The sequence below is a fragment of the Camellia sinensis genome, chromosome 11 (genome assembly GCF_055761805.1).
Source record: "Camellia sinensis isolate YWXY chromosome 11, ASM5576180v1, whole genome shotgun sequence".
Lineage (NCBI taxonomy): Eukaryota > Viridiplantae > Streptophyta > Magnoliopsida > Ericales > Theaceae > Camellia > Camellia sinensis.
The window spans coordinates 133,330,774-133,348,903 of record NC_138971.1 but is presented as its reverse complement, the minus strand read 5'-3'; the positions used below and the strand labels follow the sequence as shown (position 1 = coordinate 133,348,903).

At 33.5% G+C, this 18,130-nt stretch overlaps 2 protein-coding genes across 11 annotated transcripts; one reads left to right on the top strand and one right to left on the bottom strand.

Annotated features, from left to right (window-relative positions):
- The first annotated feature begins 478 nt into the window (after positions 1-478).
- On the top strand, positions 479-11,920 carry LOC114313343 (nuclear poly(A) polymerase 4). 7 transcript variants are annotated; one of them, XR_003647162.2, is made up of 12 exons: positions 479-664; positions 1,301-1,442; positions 1,539-1,616; positions 2,381-2,488; positions 4,131-4,193; positions 4,309-4,470; positions 8,147-8,260; positions 8,342-8,404; positions 8,521-8,850; positions 8,963-9,127; positions 9,253-10,161; positions 11,630-11,920. XR_003647162.2 is itself a non-coding variant. In XM_028259726.2 (11 exons), the coding sequence occupies exons 2-11, from the start codon at positions 1,323-1,325 to the stop codon at positions 10,078-10,080; spliced, it is 2,031 nt and encodes a 676-aa protein (XP_028115527.2). In that variant the 5' UTR covers positions 479-664; positions 1,301-1,322; the 3' UTR covers positions 10,081-10,585. The 7 variants fall into 7 exon arrangements, 2 of the variants coding, with proteins under 2 accessions (XP_028115527.2, XP_082752366.1); XR_003647163.2 differs by having other exon boundaries at positions 10,890-11,920; XR_003647161.2 differs by lacking the exon at positions 11,630-11,920 and adding an exon at positions 10,385-10,585.
- A 566-nt stretch (positions 11,921-12,486) lies between these two features.
- Positions 12,487-16,000, bottom strand: LOC114313344 (mitochondrial import inner membrane translocase subunit TIM17-2). Of its 4 annotated transcripts, none has more exons than XM_082896241.1 (3): positions 15,755-16,000; positions 12,909-14,309; positions 12,487-12,799 (listed from the first exon to the last, which is right to left on the bottom strand). In XM_082896241.1, exon 2 carries the CDS (start codon positions 13,630-13,632, stop codon positions 12,934-12,936), a length of 699 nt encoding a protein of 232 aa, XP_082752367.1. In that variant the 5' UTR covers positions 13,633-14,309; positions 15,755-16,000; the 3' UTR covers positions 12,487-12,799; positions 12,909-12,933. The 4 variants fall into 4 exon arrangements, with proteins under 4 accessions (XP_082752367.1, XP_082752369.1, XP_082752368.1 ...); XM_082896243.1 differs by having other exon boundaries at positions 12,909-13,797; XM_082896242.1 differs by lacking the exon at positions 15,755-16,000 and having other exon boundaries at positions 12,909-13,797; positions 14,148-15,746.
- Positions 16,001-18,130: the final 2,130 nt, after the last annotated feature.

The window sequence follows — 18,130 nt, the reverse complement described above, 5'->3', positions numbered from 1 at the left end:
AAAAATGAATTATGGAAATAGAAACCAAACTAGTGATTATTATTATTTTTTAAAAATATTTTTTGAAGTCGATTATAAAAATTTATGTGAAATATTTTTATAAAAATTTTCAATATTATAATTAATAAGCGTCTCGTTTGATTTAATCTCTTGACTCCGTCACTGCCCATGGGGCCATCGCGGGTCATGTTTTAATAATTCGAATCATACCATGTGTAGAGCTCGCTGAGCATTTTATTTTTGTAAAAAATCACGTTAATTGAATATTGATAACTAATTGATCAGATCATATTTTTGTCAATAATTTATTTTGTAAATTATGTATACCATTGATAAAAATCTGATCCGATCAAATAATTATTAATATTTAATTAACGTAATTTTTTATAAAAATAAAATCAATAAATTTATTATATTAAATAATTTATTTAAATTATCAAAATGATACCCGTAATATACATCTATGATTAGAGAGAAGTCTGCCTTTTTATAATTTCAATTGATGATTTTGTCTACAAGTATAAGTGTTTTTACTTTTTCATCTAAAACGTGACTGCTATCCAAACGCTGCAACAACACTTGAACTACTTCATTGGAGCCGGTTATACGATCTTTCGCTCTCGGTCTCGCTCTCCTCCTCCTCTCACTGGAGCCCTTCAATCCGGTTCATTCTCTCTCTCTCTCTCTCTCTCTCTCTCTCTATACATATGGTTATGATTAAGTTATGAGCATTTTTAATCGGTCATCAAATATTTTTTTAATTTAAGTAAAAATTTAAAGTATTAATGAAGTTCTATTAAAAATAATTCTTAATAAAATTATCGCTAGAATTTTTCGGAAAAGTTTGTTCGTATATGATCAAATCCGGCCGGTCATCCAGCCTCCCAAAATCCGATTGTCCGGCCGGTAACCACCAACAACTACCTGTAAAATGATGAAAGGTTAAAAGTTCCATTGATTTGATAAAAAATATTCCTTTCCCTACCAACTTGATGAAACAGTTGGAATAACATTTTGACTAATTTTTTATCAAATTCAAATTTGATGAAAGATATGAGTATGGATTGGAGATGGTGCATGAATACGTATCTCGTAGGTTTAGGGTTTTTCATCACTTGTCTTCGTCAAATTCCATACCAAGCCTTTGTCTTTGCTTTTTCTTTTTTGTCGTTCTGGCCCAAATCTCAGTTCGATTTCAGTTTTATTGTGTGAATGCAATTTTTTTGTAATCTCTGTCAATTAGGTTTGGGGATTTTATTAATGTTTGGTTACTAAGTGTTAATTTTTTGCATTTTCATAGGGGTTTTGCCCACTATCGTGATATGGAGCAGGATCCATATGGGTCTTCGCCGGCTGCGGAGAAAAAGCATGGTGTGACAAAGCCAATATCGCTTGCCGGGCCAACTGAGGCTGATTTTCAACAAAATGCAGAGTTGGAAAAGGTAGAAAATTTATTCAATCATTTGGAAAATTAACTAGTTTGTATTTGATATCGCAAAGCTGCAATTTTCTGATTATGCTGTTGTAATGTTTGGCAGTTTTTGATTGTTTCGGGGCTTTATGAGAGCGATGAAGATGCTGCGAGAAGAACAGCAGTTCTTCAGCGCATTGATGAGGTAATTAATTTGTTTGCTTGTTGAATTTAAAATAGTTAGAATAGTCTTTTGAACTGCACTCTATGTTTAGGTCTCATATAATCCACGACAAATTCATTGTCATTGTTCTGGTGTAAGTGTTGCCTGTGGGTTTTGCACAATTGAGTAAATGTCATTGAGGATGAAGGCTTGTAGTTTACATGTTTGATGAATTGATTATGGATGTATAATATATTATATACTAGAAAGTGGCACACGCAATGTGCGTGTATATGATCATTTTATTTCAGAAAAATAAGATTGTAAACTGTATAATTGAATTCAAATTTGAAATAAGAAGTTGAGAGACTTGAAGGGGAAAGAAAAACCTGAATTTAAGGTATGACTATTCACCTAATTGCTATAGGGGTACTTTGGAAAAACCAAATAAATGAGACATAAACACCAAGTTGTGCCTCCTCTTTATTATAGTATAGATGTAGATATAGAAGATAGATACATATATAAATATATATATATATATATATATTCCAGTGACACATGATTCACAGAAGATGCATTGCTTTGTACTTCGATATCTATACTATTATATAAATCCTACAACCAAATGTAGACATGTAACATTTTTTTGATTTCTGAAGATGCCCACAAGAGCAATTACATAAAAGCAAGAGCAGTTATGCCATAGATTCATTTTTTTGATTGATGTGTTTCATAGCCTTTTCCAAAAGCTTATTTATTTGTTAATGAGTTGATTGATTGTCATCAAAATTATTATATTGTAGATTGTGAAATGTTGGGTGAAGCAATTAACCCATCAGAGAGGTTACACAGATCAAATGGTAGAAGATGCAAATGCTGTCATATTTACTTCTGGGTCATATCGCTTGGGGGTAAGTACAGGCTTGCCGTACATTTTTTTGGTTTTCTGATTCCTTAAATTTACTTTTTCTTGCTTATTATGGATTGCATCACTTTTGCGTTGATACCAAATTTATGTAACCAGGATCACATGAGACTATTATTGAACACTTGGTTAGTAAACAAAGCTTGTCAATTTGTTGTTTTTTTTCTTTCTTTTTTTTCTTTTTAATGTATGGAGAGAGGAGTTGAAGGATAAAAATAGACAGATACAATAATACAATATAGGAATAAGAGATGGGAGACAACATGGAGATAGATATATCAATAAGAGATGAAGAAATCGAGGAGAAGGAAATAGAGTGAGGAGAAATATATGGAGTACCGAGGTAGACAAGAGATGAAAGAGCGAATGGAGATATATCAGGGAAGAGAAAGAGATGATGAGTGAAGAAGAAGAAGATAAGTTCTTCCATGTTCAACTTTTAGTCATTCTCCAAGGCCTATTCTCATTTTTTCTTACGAGGTCATGTTATAGGCCTTAAGAAACCCTATAATAAATAATTGTCATATAAAACAACCTTCTCAATAGTAACAGCTCTTGAATCATAAAAACAGTTAAAATTAAAACATGGTAACATAATTAGAGGAAAAACTCATAATAGAATTACAATGTGTTAATGTGAATCTTGCATCTATCATTCCGCCTTATAGGAAGATTTGAAATTGTATATGACGAATTTAGCTTTGATATTTGGATTTTCAAGATGCTATAGAGAGCAAAATATCATATGTTCAACTTCCATTTTTTGGTTAAGAGAGGATTCCTCTTCTCTATGTTGTCTTTTGTGTGGTTTTTAAGAGGTTTGTACATGCATGTATAGCTTCCAAGCTTTGGCCTTTTGAGTGTATAAGATTTGCCCCTTCAAGGAGTTTTGGATAATGTACTTTTTTACTAATAAAAAATAAAAAAATAGGCCTTGTTTGGTTTGTGTTTCTCAAAAAATTTTGGGAAAAATTCTCTACAAATAAGTTTTCAAAAGTAATCAAACTAAACAAATTTTTCCAAATTTTTTTTCCAAAACTTGTTTGGTTTACAAATTTTCCAAACAAATCTCTCTCTCATACACATCAAATCAATCACTTATTCCAAAACTCTCTCAAAATAATTTTTCAAAACATCTTTTGAAAAAAAGCCAAACCAAACAAATTTTCGTACTTTTTATCTCAAAACATGTTTTTCAAATACAAACCAAACAAGGCCATAGTTTTTAGTCACGAGTTAGTAGCCGAGGATGAAAACTGAATGAAGGGGATGGTTTTGGCTTTTAGTGGTTGAGAAGAGTTATTACTAGGCTAGACTTGTCAAAGGGCTAAATGATATGTTGAATAGGAACTCAAATTTTGTGCACTGGAAACACCTTTGGAATTCCAGGATGCTTTATAGAACAATAAGTCATAGTATTTACGATGTGTTTGATTTGGCTTCACAGGCTAGTCTGCAGCAAGTCTATACTCAAAAACAATACTAGAATTTATTGACTTCTGCTGTTTATAAAAACTTAAGAACTATGGCAATTTTCACTTTTATTTATTTGTTTTAAAATGCCTTTTATGCTTAGTGAGTGAATTCAGATCATGTGGGGATTCAGCAACAAATTTTTATGTTGACAGTTATACGAGCCTGGGGCTGACATGGATACCTTGTGTGTTGGGCCGTCTTATGTGAATAGAGAGGTTGGTTATAATTTGGCTTGTTCTTTCTTGTTAGGTTTGTGAATCCACAAGCTTTATATTTAAAGGTTGACATAAGGTTTTTGTTTTTGTTTTTGTCTTTTTTTTTTTTTACCAGGAAGATTTCTTTATTATATTGCATGATGTGCTGGCTGAAATGGAAGAAGTTACTGAGCTTCAACCAGTTCCAGATGCTCATGTTCCAGTAATGAAGTTTAAGTTTCAGGGAATATCAATTGATCTTCTTTATGCAAGTATATCACTTTTGGTTGTACCAGAAGTAAGTGTGGAATACCCCTTTTTCTTGTTGCATGGTTGCTAATTTTTTATTTTATTTTTTTTCTTTTAGTTTTAATTTTTTATTTAAATAAATTTTTATGAAACATGAAATGGCTATTGTTTGCCAGGTAATCATTGTTGGGAAGCATTTATTATTTGCACTTTCAACCTGTGTTGTCCAACAAAATGATATCCATCACGGACATTGTTTTCAAATCCTGAATATGATTATGAATCATTTTGTTAAAATAGTGAAACGTAAGATTATTTAATATGATATATAATTTAATATATTTATAACAACAATGCTACATCCTCCTCATTTATCACCCCTAAATGACCCCTAATGATGTAGCATTGAGGTTAAACCCCACATGATGGAATATTTGACAAATCAAAATTTGACACTTGTCAAATACATTATTAGGGGTGGTTTTTAGGAGTGATAATTAGGTGTCTCAAGCATTTTTCTATATATAAATACACACATAGTCATTGTTGTCAAATCACGAATCAAATCATGAATTGTTTTGCTAAAATAGTGAATCGTGAATTGTATCGAATCATGAATCGTAAGCTTCATTTTATTTAATATGATATATTATTTTATATATTTATATACATATAAAAATGCATACAGAGTTTAGAATAAAGTAAATTATCAATACGACTAAATTATATATATATAATATATATACATATAACATCGCGTATAGTAATATAACTAATTATTTTCTTCTATATATTTTCATAGTTTAGCAAAAACGATGTTGTTTCATGCATTATGTAAACAAAAAAAGAAATAGAACTGAATCGTAGTGAATCGCAATGAATCGTAAATTGAATTGTACGATTCACTCAATTTCCGATTCGATAGGATGATTCGAATCTTTTTTGTTGAAACTCGTATCAAATTGTATGAATCGAATCGTGAATCGTACGAATTCTAACAACCATGCACATAGTGTTTAAAAGAAAATAAAATTATGAATATAACTAAATTGTATATATGTATATACATATAAAACCTTGTAGATCAATATAATTAAATGATCTCTTTTTTATTTCTTGATAGTTAGGCAAAAACGTCAGTTTCTGCATTATGCAAATAAAAACAAAAACAAAACTGAATTGTGGTGAATCGTGAATTGAATTGATTCACTCAATTTCCGATTCAACAGTATGTTTCAAATCTTTTTAGTTGAAACTTATATTGAATTGTATGAATCGAATCGTGAATCGTACAATTTTAACAACCCTGTCCATGTATTCTTTAAATTAGACAGTGTTGATTCCCTCTTCTGCCTGCATAATGCATAGATCACTTGAGACTTTCTAATTATATTTTTTGACACGCTATAGCACACAGTAGCCATTTTGGTTCTGCCTGAGCCAGACGTTTCATTCTCTGTGATGAGATGTTGAGATCAAAACTTGCTCTTCTGTATCACTAGCAGGGTTGGTGTTATGATTTGCTTGTTTCTTGTCACAGGGATTCTTTTTTGTTAAAGGGTAATGGTATACAAACTGAACTTTTGTACGAAAATCTCTTACTAAATGATGTGGCCTTTGTAATTCATTCATTTCAAGCCAAAACACCCATCATTGTGGCTAATAATTATGAAAATACTTCTACCACGTCATTCTGGCTGAGTTTTATGTATAAAACTTCTGTTTTGTGAATCATTTTTTTGTTATATTGTCTTCGCAAGTGCATAATGTGTTTAAAGCTGCTGCTAAAACTGTGGTGTATATTCTCCAGTAATATTTTGATCTCTTAACTATTCTCTGCTTCACATTGTACTTGTGAAATGTCTTATTGTCAATACGATGTTGATGATCTCTTTGGTAATGTGATATTTAGCAGCTCATTGATCATTTATTTTTCATGATTTGGCACTATTTCCATTCTGAAAGCTTAAATTCTTGGAATTTGTTGAACTACATTTTAACTTTCTCAGTGCTTATGGTCTTATCATTTCTTTCACTTATTTTAGTATAGTTAGCTTCAATTTTTTGCTTCCTTGGGCCTAAGTAAGCTTTATTGATGGGACTTTCTAATATGCATTTTAATACCTAAAAGATGGGCCATTGTTTGGACTAGCTGATCTGATGCCATCACGGTGTCATGGCAATTTTGTGTAATCATAGATACCCTTGCTTTTATAGGACTCAAATTTGGCTTTTTAGATGTGGAAGCGCTATTATGGATTCAAATATTGGACTGGTTGTTTTCCTGCATGTAGCAATTGAAATTAGGGTAATTTACGTGTAGGTCCTAATAGGTGGACTTATTATCCAATAGGTCCTATGATAATTAATGGCGTTTTTCATCAAACACAATTAAAAAAAAGTCACTAATTGTTAATTTTCAGTGACAGTTTAAAAATTGTCACAAAAAATGTCACTAATTATATTTTAGGGACAGTTTAAAAAAATTGTCAAAAAAAAGTCATTAATTTTTAACTTTCAACGACAGTTTGTAAAATTCACTACCAAAAAAGTCACTAATTGTAAGTTTTAGGGACAATTTATAAAAATCATGACATAAAAAGGCATTAATTGTCAATTTTTAGCAACTTACGTAAAAAATAGTCACAAAAAATTTTTTAGCGACGATTTTACTAGGACTTATTTTCAATAAGACTTTATGAGAATTAAGTCTAACTACTAGGAGTTATTAGTAGTTTACCCTTGAAATTATAAGGCATGCAATAATTTTTTATTTTGAGGCCATGTTTGGTACCAGCTGAAAAGCCCCAAAAATAGCTGAAAACAAAGCCCCAACAAAAAGCACCTGCTAAAAAAGCTTGAAGCATTTGCTAACCATTGGAAAAGCTGTTTATTTTATTTATTTTAAATCAGCTTTTATTTATGAATTTGTAACCTGAAAAGACATCCTTTTCCAATATGCTTGGCCAACCAAACATGCCCAGCCTTTTGGGGCTTAGCCAACTTTTAAGCTGGTGCCAAACGTAAGAGTTTTGTGATCAATTTAGGGTGCATACCTTTTTGTACTTTTTGATGCCTTTATTTAGATATTTCCATGCATTGTATTTTCTCACTTCTTAGTATGTTTCATTTCAGGGAAACTTGCATCTGCTCTTGCTCTTAAGCCTTTTGTGACTGCTATTTGTCTCATTCCATTGACACTTGAATTCCTCTGGTCCTACTAACTTTTAGATTTTTTCTATTTTCCCCCTTTCTTGGTTTTGGGGTTTTGGGGACTATGTCATGGCTGGGCAGTTAACTTAATGGCTAACAAAGCAAATGAATTATGGTTCATGGTTCTTAAGATTGGTTGCATAATTGGCATGCATTTTAAAAGTGAATGGTGAAGAAAGTCACAGATTTACTACCTTGCATGGATGCATATTTTATGGATTATTTCAATAATTTAGTGGCATTTACTTGTTATTAATTGGAACTGGTTCTTAGATTCATTTATGCTTTTGATATTTTTCATGGATTATTTCCACAATCTAGTGGCATTTACTTATTATTAATTTGAACTGTTTCTTAGATTCATTTATGCTCTTGACACTTTCTGGCTAATATGTTTTCTCCATTTAATTTGCAATGTTCTATTTTCTGAATCTCATTGCTACATAGTTTGCATTTATTGTTGCTTCTACACAATTTTTGTCATTGGTGCTGTGAAACTAACATCTTAACAGGACTTGGATATCTCAAATGGATCTGTTCTCAGCAATGTTGATGAGCAAACTGTTCAAAGTCTTAATGGTTGTAGAGTTGCAGATCAAATTCTGAAACTTGTTCCAGATGTCAAGGTGAACATATTGTCTTCTTTACTTGGAATCATCAATACCAATATTTGTTTTGACAGGTGCTTAATCCTTTAAATATTATAGCACTTTCGCATGGCACTCAAATGTTTGAAGTTTTGGGCTAAGAGGCGCGGTGTTTATTCAAATGTAAGATAACATCGTGAAGTTCTATCTCGCCATTGTCATTTCATTTTCAGATAAAGGTGCTTATTTTGTGTGTTCCCTCTCACCCCCCCCCCCCCCCCCTCTCTCTCTGTGCATAGGTTACTGGATTTCTTGGTGGTGTAAATTGGGCTGTTTTAGTTGCTCGGGTTTGCCAGCTTTACCCCAATGCAATTCCCAGTATGCTGGTTTCTCGATTCTTTAGAGTTTATACACAATGGCGTTGGCCAAACCCTGTGCTGCTATGTCCAATAGAAGAGCACGAACTTGGATTTCCTGTATGGGACCCTCGAAAAAACCCTGGGGATCGAACTCATCTTATGCCAATTATAACTCCTGCATACCCTTGCATGAATTCTACCTACAATATCTCTACAAGTACTCTTCAGGTTATGATGGATCAGTTTCGTCACGGTAACAAGATCTGTGAGGTAAGGACAAATCGGGTAATTTCTTATTTTCTTAATTTTTTTCCCTCTGCCAAATTGCTGACTCCGTTTGACCAACGATGCCTATGTCTTTCTACTGTTTTTCTGAATTCAGGAGATTGAGCTGAACAGAGCCCTGTGGAGTGCTCTGTTCGAGCCGTATCTGTTTTTTGAGGCATATAAAAACTATCTGCAGATGGACATAATTGCAGCAGATGCTGATGATTTGCTAGCTTGGAAAGGCTGGGTGGAATCTCGGCTTATACAACTTACTTTGAAGGTAAAAATTTGCTTTTCTAGTAAGCTTAAACCAAAATTTCTGCCCATGATTATTGATCTTATGGATGTAATAATGAAAGATGATAAATTTTTCCTTTCTTATCTTTGCTTTTTGTCACATTGCAGATAGAACGGGACACATATGGCATGTTGCAGTGCCATCCTTATCCAAATGAATATGTAGATGCTTCCAAACCATGCCCACATTGTGCTTTTTTCATGGGCTTACAGAGGAAACAAGGGGTAATAGTTCAAGAAGGCCAGCAATTTGATATACGTGGAACAGTCGATGAGTTTAAGCATGACGTAAGCATGTACATGTTTTGGAAACCCGGGATGGATATTTATGTTTCTCATGTTCGTAGGAAGCAAATTCCTGGTTATGTTTTTTCAGATGGGTATAAACGGTCACAACCATTGAGGCACACAACAAGCCAGCATGTTGAAAGAACTTATGAAGAAGATGCTGAAAAAGGCTGCAAGTCTCGCTCTGCCGAAAAGCAGCTCAAGAAGAAAAAAGATTCTGAAATGTCGGATTCAAAGACAGCTAAAGCAGAGAAGCGGGCTTCTATTAGCCCACAGAGGCTGGGGTCTATTTCTCCAGAAAGTTGTATAAGTAGGTCTGGTGGAACATCTCAGGGCAGCTTCTCTGGGGAGGTTAAATTGAAGCCTTTGGCTGCTGGGGATGTGGATAGTATTTCTGATGATTGGTTGTCTGGTGGGTTGTCACAGAGTAGATGTAATGTGGATGGAAGTGACAATCAGAAATGCATTCTTGTGAATGAACAGATATTATGTGAATCTAATTCACTTGGGATCAGCTTAGAAGGGGCCAAAATGGGAGATTTGTCATTAACTGATGTGGATTATGCTGAGACTGGATATACTAAGAGAGTGCTAAACCAGAAAGAGGGTGCTGTTGTGGATGATGGAAGAGCTAGTGAAATCCTGTAAGCAGATTGCACGGGTAGAAAATGACTTAAGCCTGTTTGGATCAAATTTCACATTCAGAACATTCAGAACCTCAATTGCTAGGTGAGTTTCTTCCTTTCAGGATTTTAGACTTACATTTGGAAAATGGGTGTTTAAATGGGAGGAGAGTATTTAAAAACAGCTTTGGAAGAAACATTAGAGGTTGTGAATCTAAGCTTCTAATTTTTTAGTTTTTCCACTTCCTGTTATATTTTCCATTCTTTAACATATATCATTGTTGTTTGTGCACTGCTTTTACCCATTCCTATCTCTTGCTTTTTGATAGGGTTATCAGGACAGAGACCAAGACGTCTTTCTAGATTTTTGTTTTGAAAAATTTCAGAAAAAGGGTACTTTAGATTTTTGTAGGCATATAGAGCCTTGTTAGCTTGCAAGTATAGGATCAGTCAGTGTGTCCTTCCCATGTAAGATGATCTAATGGTGAAGGATCAGGATAATCGGTTGATATTGAAACGTTGTCTGACTACTCTCTCTCTACTTATTTCCTTACGTTATCTTGTTTGTTACCGATCTTATTTTCCTCTTGATTTGTACTGTATCTGACTGTTGCATTTGGAATGGTGATTGAATCCCAGAATGGGGCTAGTTCTGAATCAGTGCAGAATCCGGTGATGAGGCGTGTGTTTTGCAACTAATTTTGTGATTTGATTCATGTTTTCTTTGTACTGTCCCGTTTGGTTGTTTCAGTGTGGCCTTTTCTTGCTGGTTGAGTCTGAAATCAACAGCATGAAATTAGGAAGCAAATAATTCAGTTTTGATCAATGATGTAGGAAAATAGAGGAACACCACCCTGGATAGGTGCCACAGCAATTGTGGGCTTTTGTCATGGGCTTTCAGGTGTACACATCTGTTTTTATCTTGCCGATTGGGGACAAGAGCATGGCAACAGGGAGGACTCTGCCCCACTCTGCATAATGGGTCCGTTTAGTGTGCAGTTCTTGGTATCTTATGCTGTGAGTATTTGTATTACCAAAAAGGAGGGGAAAAAACAAAACAAAACAAACAAACAAACAAAAAGAAAATAAAAGGGGAAAAGAAATGTAAAAAAGACAGATTTAAGCATTTGAACTTGATAATCTATTGGAAGAGAGCTTGGGACTTGCTGACTTTGCTACTCGTTTGTGTAGTGTGGGAAGTGTGCCTTTGTGTTTATGTTTATGGAATAGATGGCCTAATTGGAGCAGCGGCTTGTTGAGTAAGGGCCAGTTGTGTTGTTATAGTTGTAAGGATGCCTTGAATTAGGCCCGTGACTTTCATTAAACCTTTGTTGGTGTATGTTCATTGGTGCTTTTGCAATACTCTCTCTCTCCCTCTCTCTCTCAGTAATTTGTTCTTGTTCAGATAGTGATGAGGAAATCATAGTTCAAATGCAGTGAGGTTGAAAAAATATGCCTAACTAAATTGTGTTTTCTTTGCCCTCTATAGAACAACGTTTTATTGGCCATTTGCATGTTAAAAAATTCTTCTCTTGGGAGATGATTAGCTTAACGTTTCTTCTTTTTTCCCACAGGATTTCCCATGCCCTTTTCTGTCTGTCTTTTGCACTGAGAAAATTGTGTATGAATATTTCAGTGCATTGCAGGTCAATTGGAAGATATTCTTAGCAAAAATTATTGCAGTTTGTTGTATTCATGGTTTGGAAAACAAGCTGATATTGGGAGAAAATACTGTAATCAATTTTGGTGATTAAGTAGATTTTGGGTGCAATTCAATTGATATGCATACTGTAACAGGGTAACTAGATGATTTTTCCCAGTTGTGTAAGAATTACAAATAAATTCTAAGACCATGTTCATACCAACCTTCTGCTCTTAATTAGAAGATATATGACTAATTAGTTTCAAATGTCACATTAGGGTTTTGATGGGTTCGATCAATCTTTCATTTACTTGGTGGTTTCACAGGTTTTACAGTGTCATTTTGTAAGACAGTTAATTGTTGGCTTTACAAAAGAGTTTGAAGGTTGTTCTAGATCAGTTTGAGAGCCTAATTACTAATACTTCCCAGCCAAATTAATTTTTCAAAATAGTATTATTACTATTAGTTGTTGTTCAAGAAGAAGAATTCGCCAAGCTGCCAAGAAGATTTCCACAAAAAGCAGCAAGCAATGGATGCTATTAGACATTATCATTACCAAAAAACTATACCCATGACTCATTTGTTTGCATCTGCATACATTTTCATTTTGACTTCTATGTCACGGAATGATATTTCAAAACAAATTCTGGAAACACAAGATTGTTGTTCAACTATCCTGGAAAAGAAAAGTGGAAATTTTCTCCGTCTAAGAAAATGGAACTGGCAAACTCAAGAAAGTAATGCATGGCCAACCTGTTGAACCATATTCACATACCAACTCAAGACACAGAATTTCAAGTCACTTTTATAGTACACAAATGTAAATCACTTCTGGTTTCTGAAACAAGTGTGACTTGCGTAGTGCATACTAAAGTATCCGGCAACTAAAGGCAGCAATCTGTTCCAGTGAATTATTTGGTAGTAAAGTCATCCTTAATCCAAAAAATACTACGATAAGAAAAGAAACTAGCACAAAGGAAACTGTTCTAGAGAAGCCTTCCGACTTGATTTGACGCTACTTGCTAGCTTTACCTTTACCAATATCGAAAACTTGTGAAAGGGCACCCCATTCAACAAGCCAATCAACCATGCTCCCTAGCCCCTACACAATCAGAGAGAATAATAAAAAGGGCCCAAATTGATAATTCAAAAATTTTCAGAAACCAAAATCACAGTTTCACACAACTAGTAATAGTGTGTTTTCTGCTTACCACATCACAATATTTGCTGCCAATCTCACTTGTACTCAAACGTGGGAGGGCTTGGTGAATCAAAGCTCTCCAAGACCTGTGTCTTGCTTCCACTGCTCATACCTGTTTCCTGCTTTCCACCACCAAAAAGCCCTCCGAACCATGATGAAGATGAAGAAGATGTTGATGATGACGATGATGAAGATGAAGATCCATCTCCCAAGCCACCCATGGTTAGTGGAGCTTGACTAGGCAATTGTCCCATTGGATATCCAGGCACACTGGCCGAATTGGGCATTTGTTCTTCCATTGGTGGAAAATTCTGTTGTGCGCTCATTACTTTATTCAACATGATCCCAGCTCCTTCAATCAAAGCAAGTAACACCCCACCAAACAGAGCAGATCTTGAAGCAGCACCCAAACCCTGACGCATCTGAAGGAAACCTCCCGTGGCAGCACCTGCGATAATTGAATTCCATGGGTCCTCTTTCTGGCGGACATAGACCATTGTGCAGTCAAATGTGGAGAAAAGACCACCCCAGACGGCAAAACTACCACCAACACGAGGTGCATTCATGCGCACTGCTTGTGTGCCTCCAATTAAGCGCTCACCTTTTGGCGAATTATAAATACCTTTAATAAAGTGGAAAGCCGAACCTCCAACAGCACCCATGCCGAATGCACCACCAACGTCATCGAGGATACGATCTGGGCAAGGTTCCCGAGAGGTCTCTGGTGTTCCCATGGATCAGGAAAGGAATGAAATTTTGGGCTTCTTTTTGTAAAATATGATCAAGGAGAAGCTAGCAAGTTCTGGAGAGGATGGAAAAGTACAAGGAACTTTGTATTATCTGAACTTTGTTACTCTTCAGGAATAGGAATTCAACTGTTTGGAATTGTGCTACATTCCCTGCAGAGAAATAAGAGGTAGACCTAAGAGGAAACATAAATTTAAATAAATAATTGTATATTCCTTGTATTTCAGATTATGAGTGCATTTCTATAATATCATCTTTGTAGCAATAGTATCATGATGATACCACCAGAGTCACAAAAAAGTTGCCAGTTGCACGGGCATTCAATAAGAGATATTCACTAATACCAAACAATCCAAGTCTCAAAGGTTATTCAGTTGGCACCTACATCCTTGTCAATATTTGAGATGAGATGCCCAGGTAGCCCATTTGAAATAACAATTCATGCACTAATCATGGAAAATTTATTTGTAGATGTAGCATGGACTTGTAAGTTCTAACTTGCCTGACAAAACAGTTTCCCTTAAAGCATCACCAAAAAACGCATTCACTTTTGTTGCTCATAGTTGGATTTAATCCCCCTTGTCAACCACATTGTTAAGCATTATAACCCGTTACCACATATGTCTATAGTGACGCCACCAACTACATCTGTCTCTGTCTCAATCTGCAGTTTAACAATTTGACGGTCATCTTGATTGTCTAACAATGAACAAAGTTCAATGTTAGATCCCAAAACAAGCCTTGTGTACCAATCAGGTCAGGTCGGCTTCATGAATTTTTTTTTCATCATTTTGCTCTAGCAATTACTACATATACCTACTAAAAGGAGAAAGAAAAGCATCCCTCTTATAACTAGAGCATAAATATTAAACAAAACCCATGTGCACTACAAAAAGGCAAACAAGGAAACATAATAGTTTGCAAAGCACATAAAATATGCATGCAAAAGCCATGCTAGTAATTGCTAGGTTGCTAACATCTGCATAATCTGGCATATGCAATAGTTGGTTTCATAGAATTTGAAATCTTTTACCCTCATTGTGACCTAAAAACGGTAAGAAATTAAGAATCCATATATGATAATAGAGATTTTCAGTCCAGCTTTTGAAACGAGAATACCTCAAAAATTCAGAAACTATAATTTCACCAAACGCTAGAAAGTACTTTCAGTTGGTATGAAATTGGCTAAGAGTTAAAGAGAAGGCATACTTGTACGGAACAAAAATAGTTGCATCCCAACTGCTTGTGTAATCTGTAGCAACGTTTTTTTGCCACTCATTTCAATCTAGTTCCATATCTTTGTTAAATCATAAGTCATTACATTTACACCTTGTTTCACCATCTCCACCCACATTTCTTTCAGCATTCCACTGGTACAAGTTGCACACAAAATCATTAAACATCTCCGCCTTAGAAGTCCACATTTGTTTAGGCGATAAAACCACCTCATAAGCTACCACTCACCTTCAATCCATGCCATCTCCTTCCTTCTTACACATCCATCTCAACAATTACTCCTTTTCTAATATATTCCCTCAACTGCCCAACATTCACTATTGCATAACATAGCCAACACTACTGTAATCTATTCTATTATATAAAGCACATAATTCACTAGATTGAAGCTTCGTCTCGCAATTTCGATTCCAAAAATTATCCCACCAACATTAAATTTTTCCAAATAAACATTGTAAAAGTAAAACCAACCAACAAAAACTGTTGTTCAGTTGCCCACTATTCCCTCTCCACTCTCACCCACAGTCTCTTCAATTGCACACCTTATCTAGTTCCATTTATAAAATTAACGACATCAGCAAGACCATGAACCCCAATCAAGTAACATACCAACACAAAACAATTGAATTTTAAGTATCGGGGAGAGAGATCGAAGTTCATTCAATAGAATTTCATCATGAAACTATAAAATAACCTAAAAAATACACAATAAAATCCTCCGCTTGGTAACCCAGAAAATTATAAAAAATAAGCTGCTAAAGTGAATCTTCAGAACCACCCTTGAACAAGAAAAGTTATACGAGTTTCTAAAGATTTTTTCTTTTTCCTTTTGGATAGTTTTCTCGGCCAAGAAACTGAAATACAAATACATACCAGCACAAAACATCGAATATCAAGAATTCGAAGTTTATTCAACAGAATTTAATCCTGAAACTACAAAAATACACAATAAAATCCTCCATTTGGGTGACCCAGAAAATTATTTGAAATAAGCTGCAGTTGTGAATCTTCAAAACCACCCTCGAACAAGAGAAAGTTATGAGTTTCTGAAGATTTTTTCTTTTTCTTTTTCTTTTTCTTTTTGTCCTCTTTCGATAGTTTTCTCGGCCGAGAAACTGAAATACAAATACATATATGCGTGTTGTGTGCGTTAAGTTTTGAAAATGTATAATAAATGAATCGATCGGGAGCTGGCTCGGTTCACCTTGTTAAAGGGTTGATTCGGTTGGGCTCCGCGTTCGTCATTACTTAAAAATATTAAAAGTGAAAAATTTATTATTATATTATTTTATTACTATATTTAAGTCACCTTATCTTTGTATTATATTATTTTAAAATCAATTTATATTCAATTTATATTTCATAAAATGTAAAAAAATATATTTATTTAGATCATTTTAAATTACCCCTTAGACTCAAATTCAAATATTAAACTCGTTTAACAAATGAGTTGAGTTCGAATTCTCAAATAAGTATAATTGCCTTATTTTTATTTAAATTATATAATAAATATATTATTTATATATTAAGTAATATAAATAATATTTTTATTTTTTAAATATTTATTTAAATAATAAAAATAAAAATAAAAAACTTTATCGAGTCGAGCTCAAATGCTTTTATTATTAATGAGATGAGTTTGAGTTTAATAAACGAATTTGGTAAACAACTCGACTCCACTCAACCCATTTCTAGCAACAAAAATAGATACATGTGTTGGATGCACGTGGCATGTACGTGTTCATTGTGTTTCATAGGAGGAGTTCTTCGGGACCTATTTTTTTTAGTTAATTTTTTATTTTTTGATTAAAATATAATACGAAAAAAATTAATGTCATGTTTAGTTTGTGTTTAGGAACAAAAAAAATTTTAAAATGTGTAAACTATTTTTTTCTTTATTTCTTTCATCAAATTAATTTGTATTTTTTAAATTATAAAATAAATTTTTGAAAATCAAATCAAATGTGGCCAATATGTTTGAAATGACTTTTGAATTTATTATTTTTTTTACAAAAATATGTACAAAAGTTAAAGTGAATGGAAATCAATATTTGACTTTGGGTATTTATTGACTTTTTAATTTTTTTAAGTGACTTTTTGACTTATAAAATTGCCAAATGATGCCTAATACGCTAAATTATGTTGACATTCCTTAATTTGTGAAGATAAATACAGTAAACATTACAGTTATGACATAATTATGTTGATTTTTCTTTCAATAAAGTTAACGAGACAAAAAATAATGCACATACTATGAAAACACAAAAATATATAAGGTAAAATATATATTTAAATGTAAAAGATATGATAACATTATTTTTTCATTCATATAACTAATAAATTTCTAATGAAAATGGTGTCAAATGATATGTGAAATAAAAAACCTTAAGGAAGTTTAGTGTAATTATGCCAAACTTGTATGGCTTGCTTTATTTTTTTCTAAATCTCAAGGAGATCAATGTAATTTACCCTAATAAATAAGGTAAATTAAACTAATCTTCTCTAAGGTTAATACAATAAGCTCTCGTTTGGTAAACTTGTTGGAGCTAAAAAAGTACAAAAAAGACAAAACAGGCTATATAAGTCAATAAAACAAAGGGCAGTGATTCATCCCCCGAAAAGGGGGGAACCCGAATCCCCCGAAATGCCATTTCAAGTAAAAAAAAAAAAAAAAAAAAAGAAAAGAAAAAGAAAACAGTTTCCAAAAAAGGAAATTAGGGGGATTAGGGGGAGGGATTTTAGAGCTACCAAGCTTTATCCTAAAACAAAATACAACTTTTTATCCATAATCATTATACTTTTTCTCTCACAATAGTCAAAATAGTCTCAAAACAAAAACCAAACGTGGCTAAAAAAGCCAGGCTAAAAAAGTCTCAACACAAAAAAGTTGACTATTTTAGCCAATGCCAAACGACACCTAAGTCCCGCGAATATTGCATAATTATACTAGGTTTTCTTAAGATTTTAATTCGGATAACATTTTTTGTCCGTTTTCATCATAAATTTGTTAGTTGTATGATTGAAAAAAAATAATATGGTCAATTTTTTTATATTGAGATGTATATTTACTTTGTGTATATTTGTGTCTTCATATCACCTATATTAATTTTTGCCTCTTTAACCTTATTAAAAGAGATTCTAGAATAATTATATTAACTGTGAAGGTTGTTATGTTTTTTCTAAACCTCAAGAAATATCTTATAATTATATTACATTGTTCTTAAAATTTTAATTCATAAAACAATTAAT

Coding starts and splice junctions, on each gene's coding strand:
- LOC114313343 (XM_028259726.2), top strand. CDS start 1,323: ATGGAGCAGGATCCATATGGGTCTTCGCCGGCTGCGGAGAAAAAGCAT. Junction 4,471..8,146: donor CACTTTTGGTTGTACCAGAA/GTAAGTGTGGAA, acceptor ACATCTTAACAG/GACTTGGATATCTCAAATGG. Junction 9,128..9,252: donor TTATACAACTTACTTTGAAG/GTAAAAATTTGC, acceptor GTCACATTGCAG/ATAGAACGGGACACATATGG.
- LOC114313344 (XM_082896241.1), bottom strand. CDS start 13,632: ATGGGAACACCAGAGACCTCTCGGGAACCTTGCCCAGATCGTATCCTC.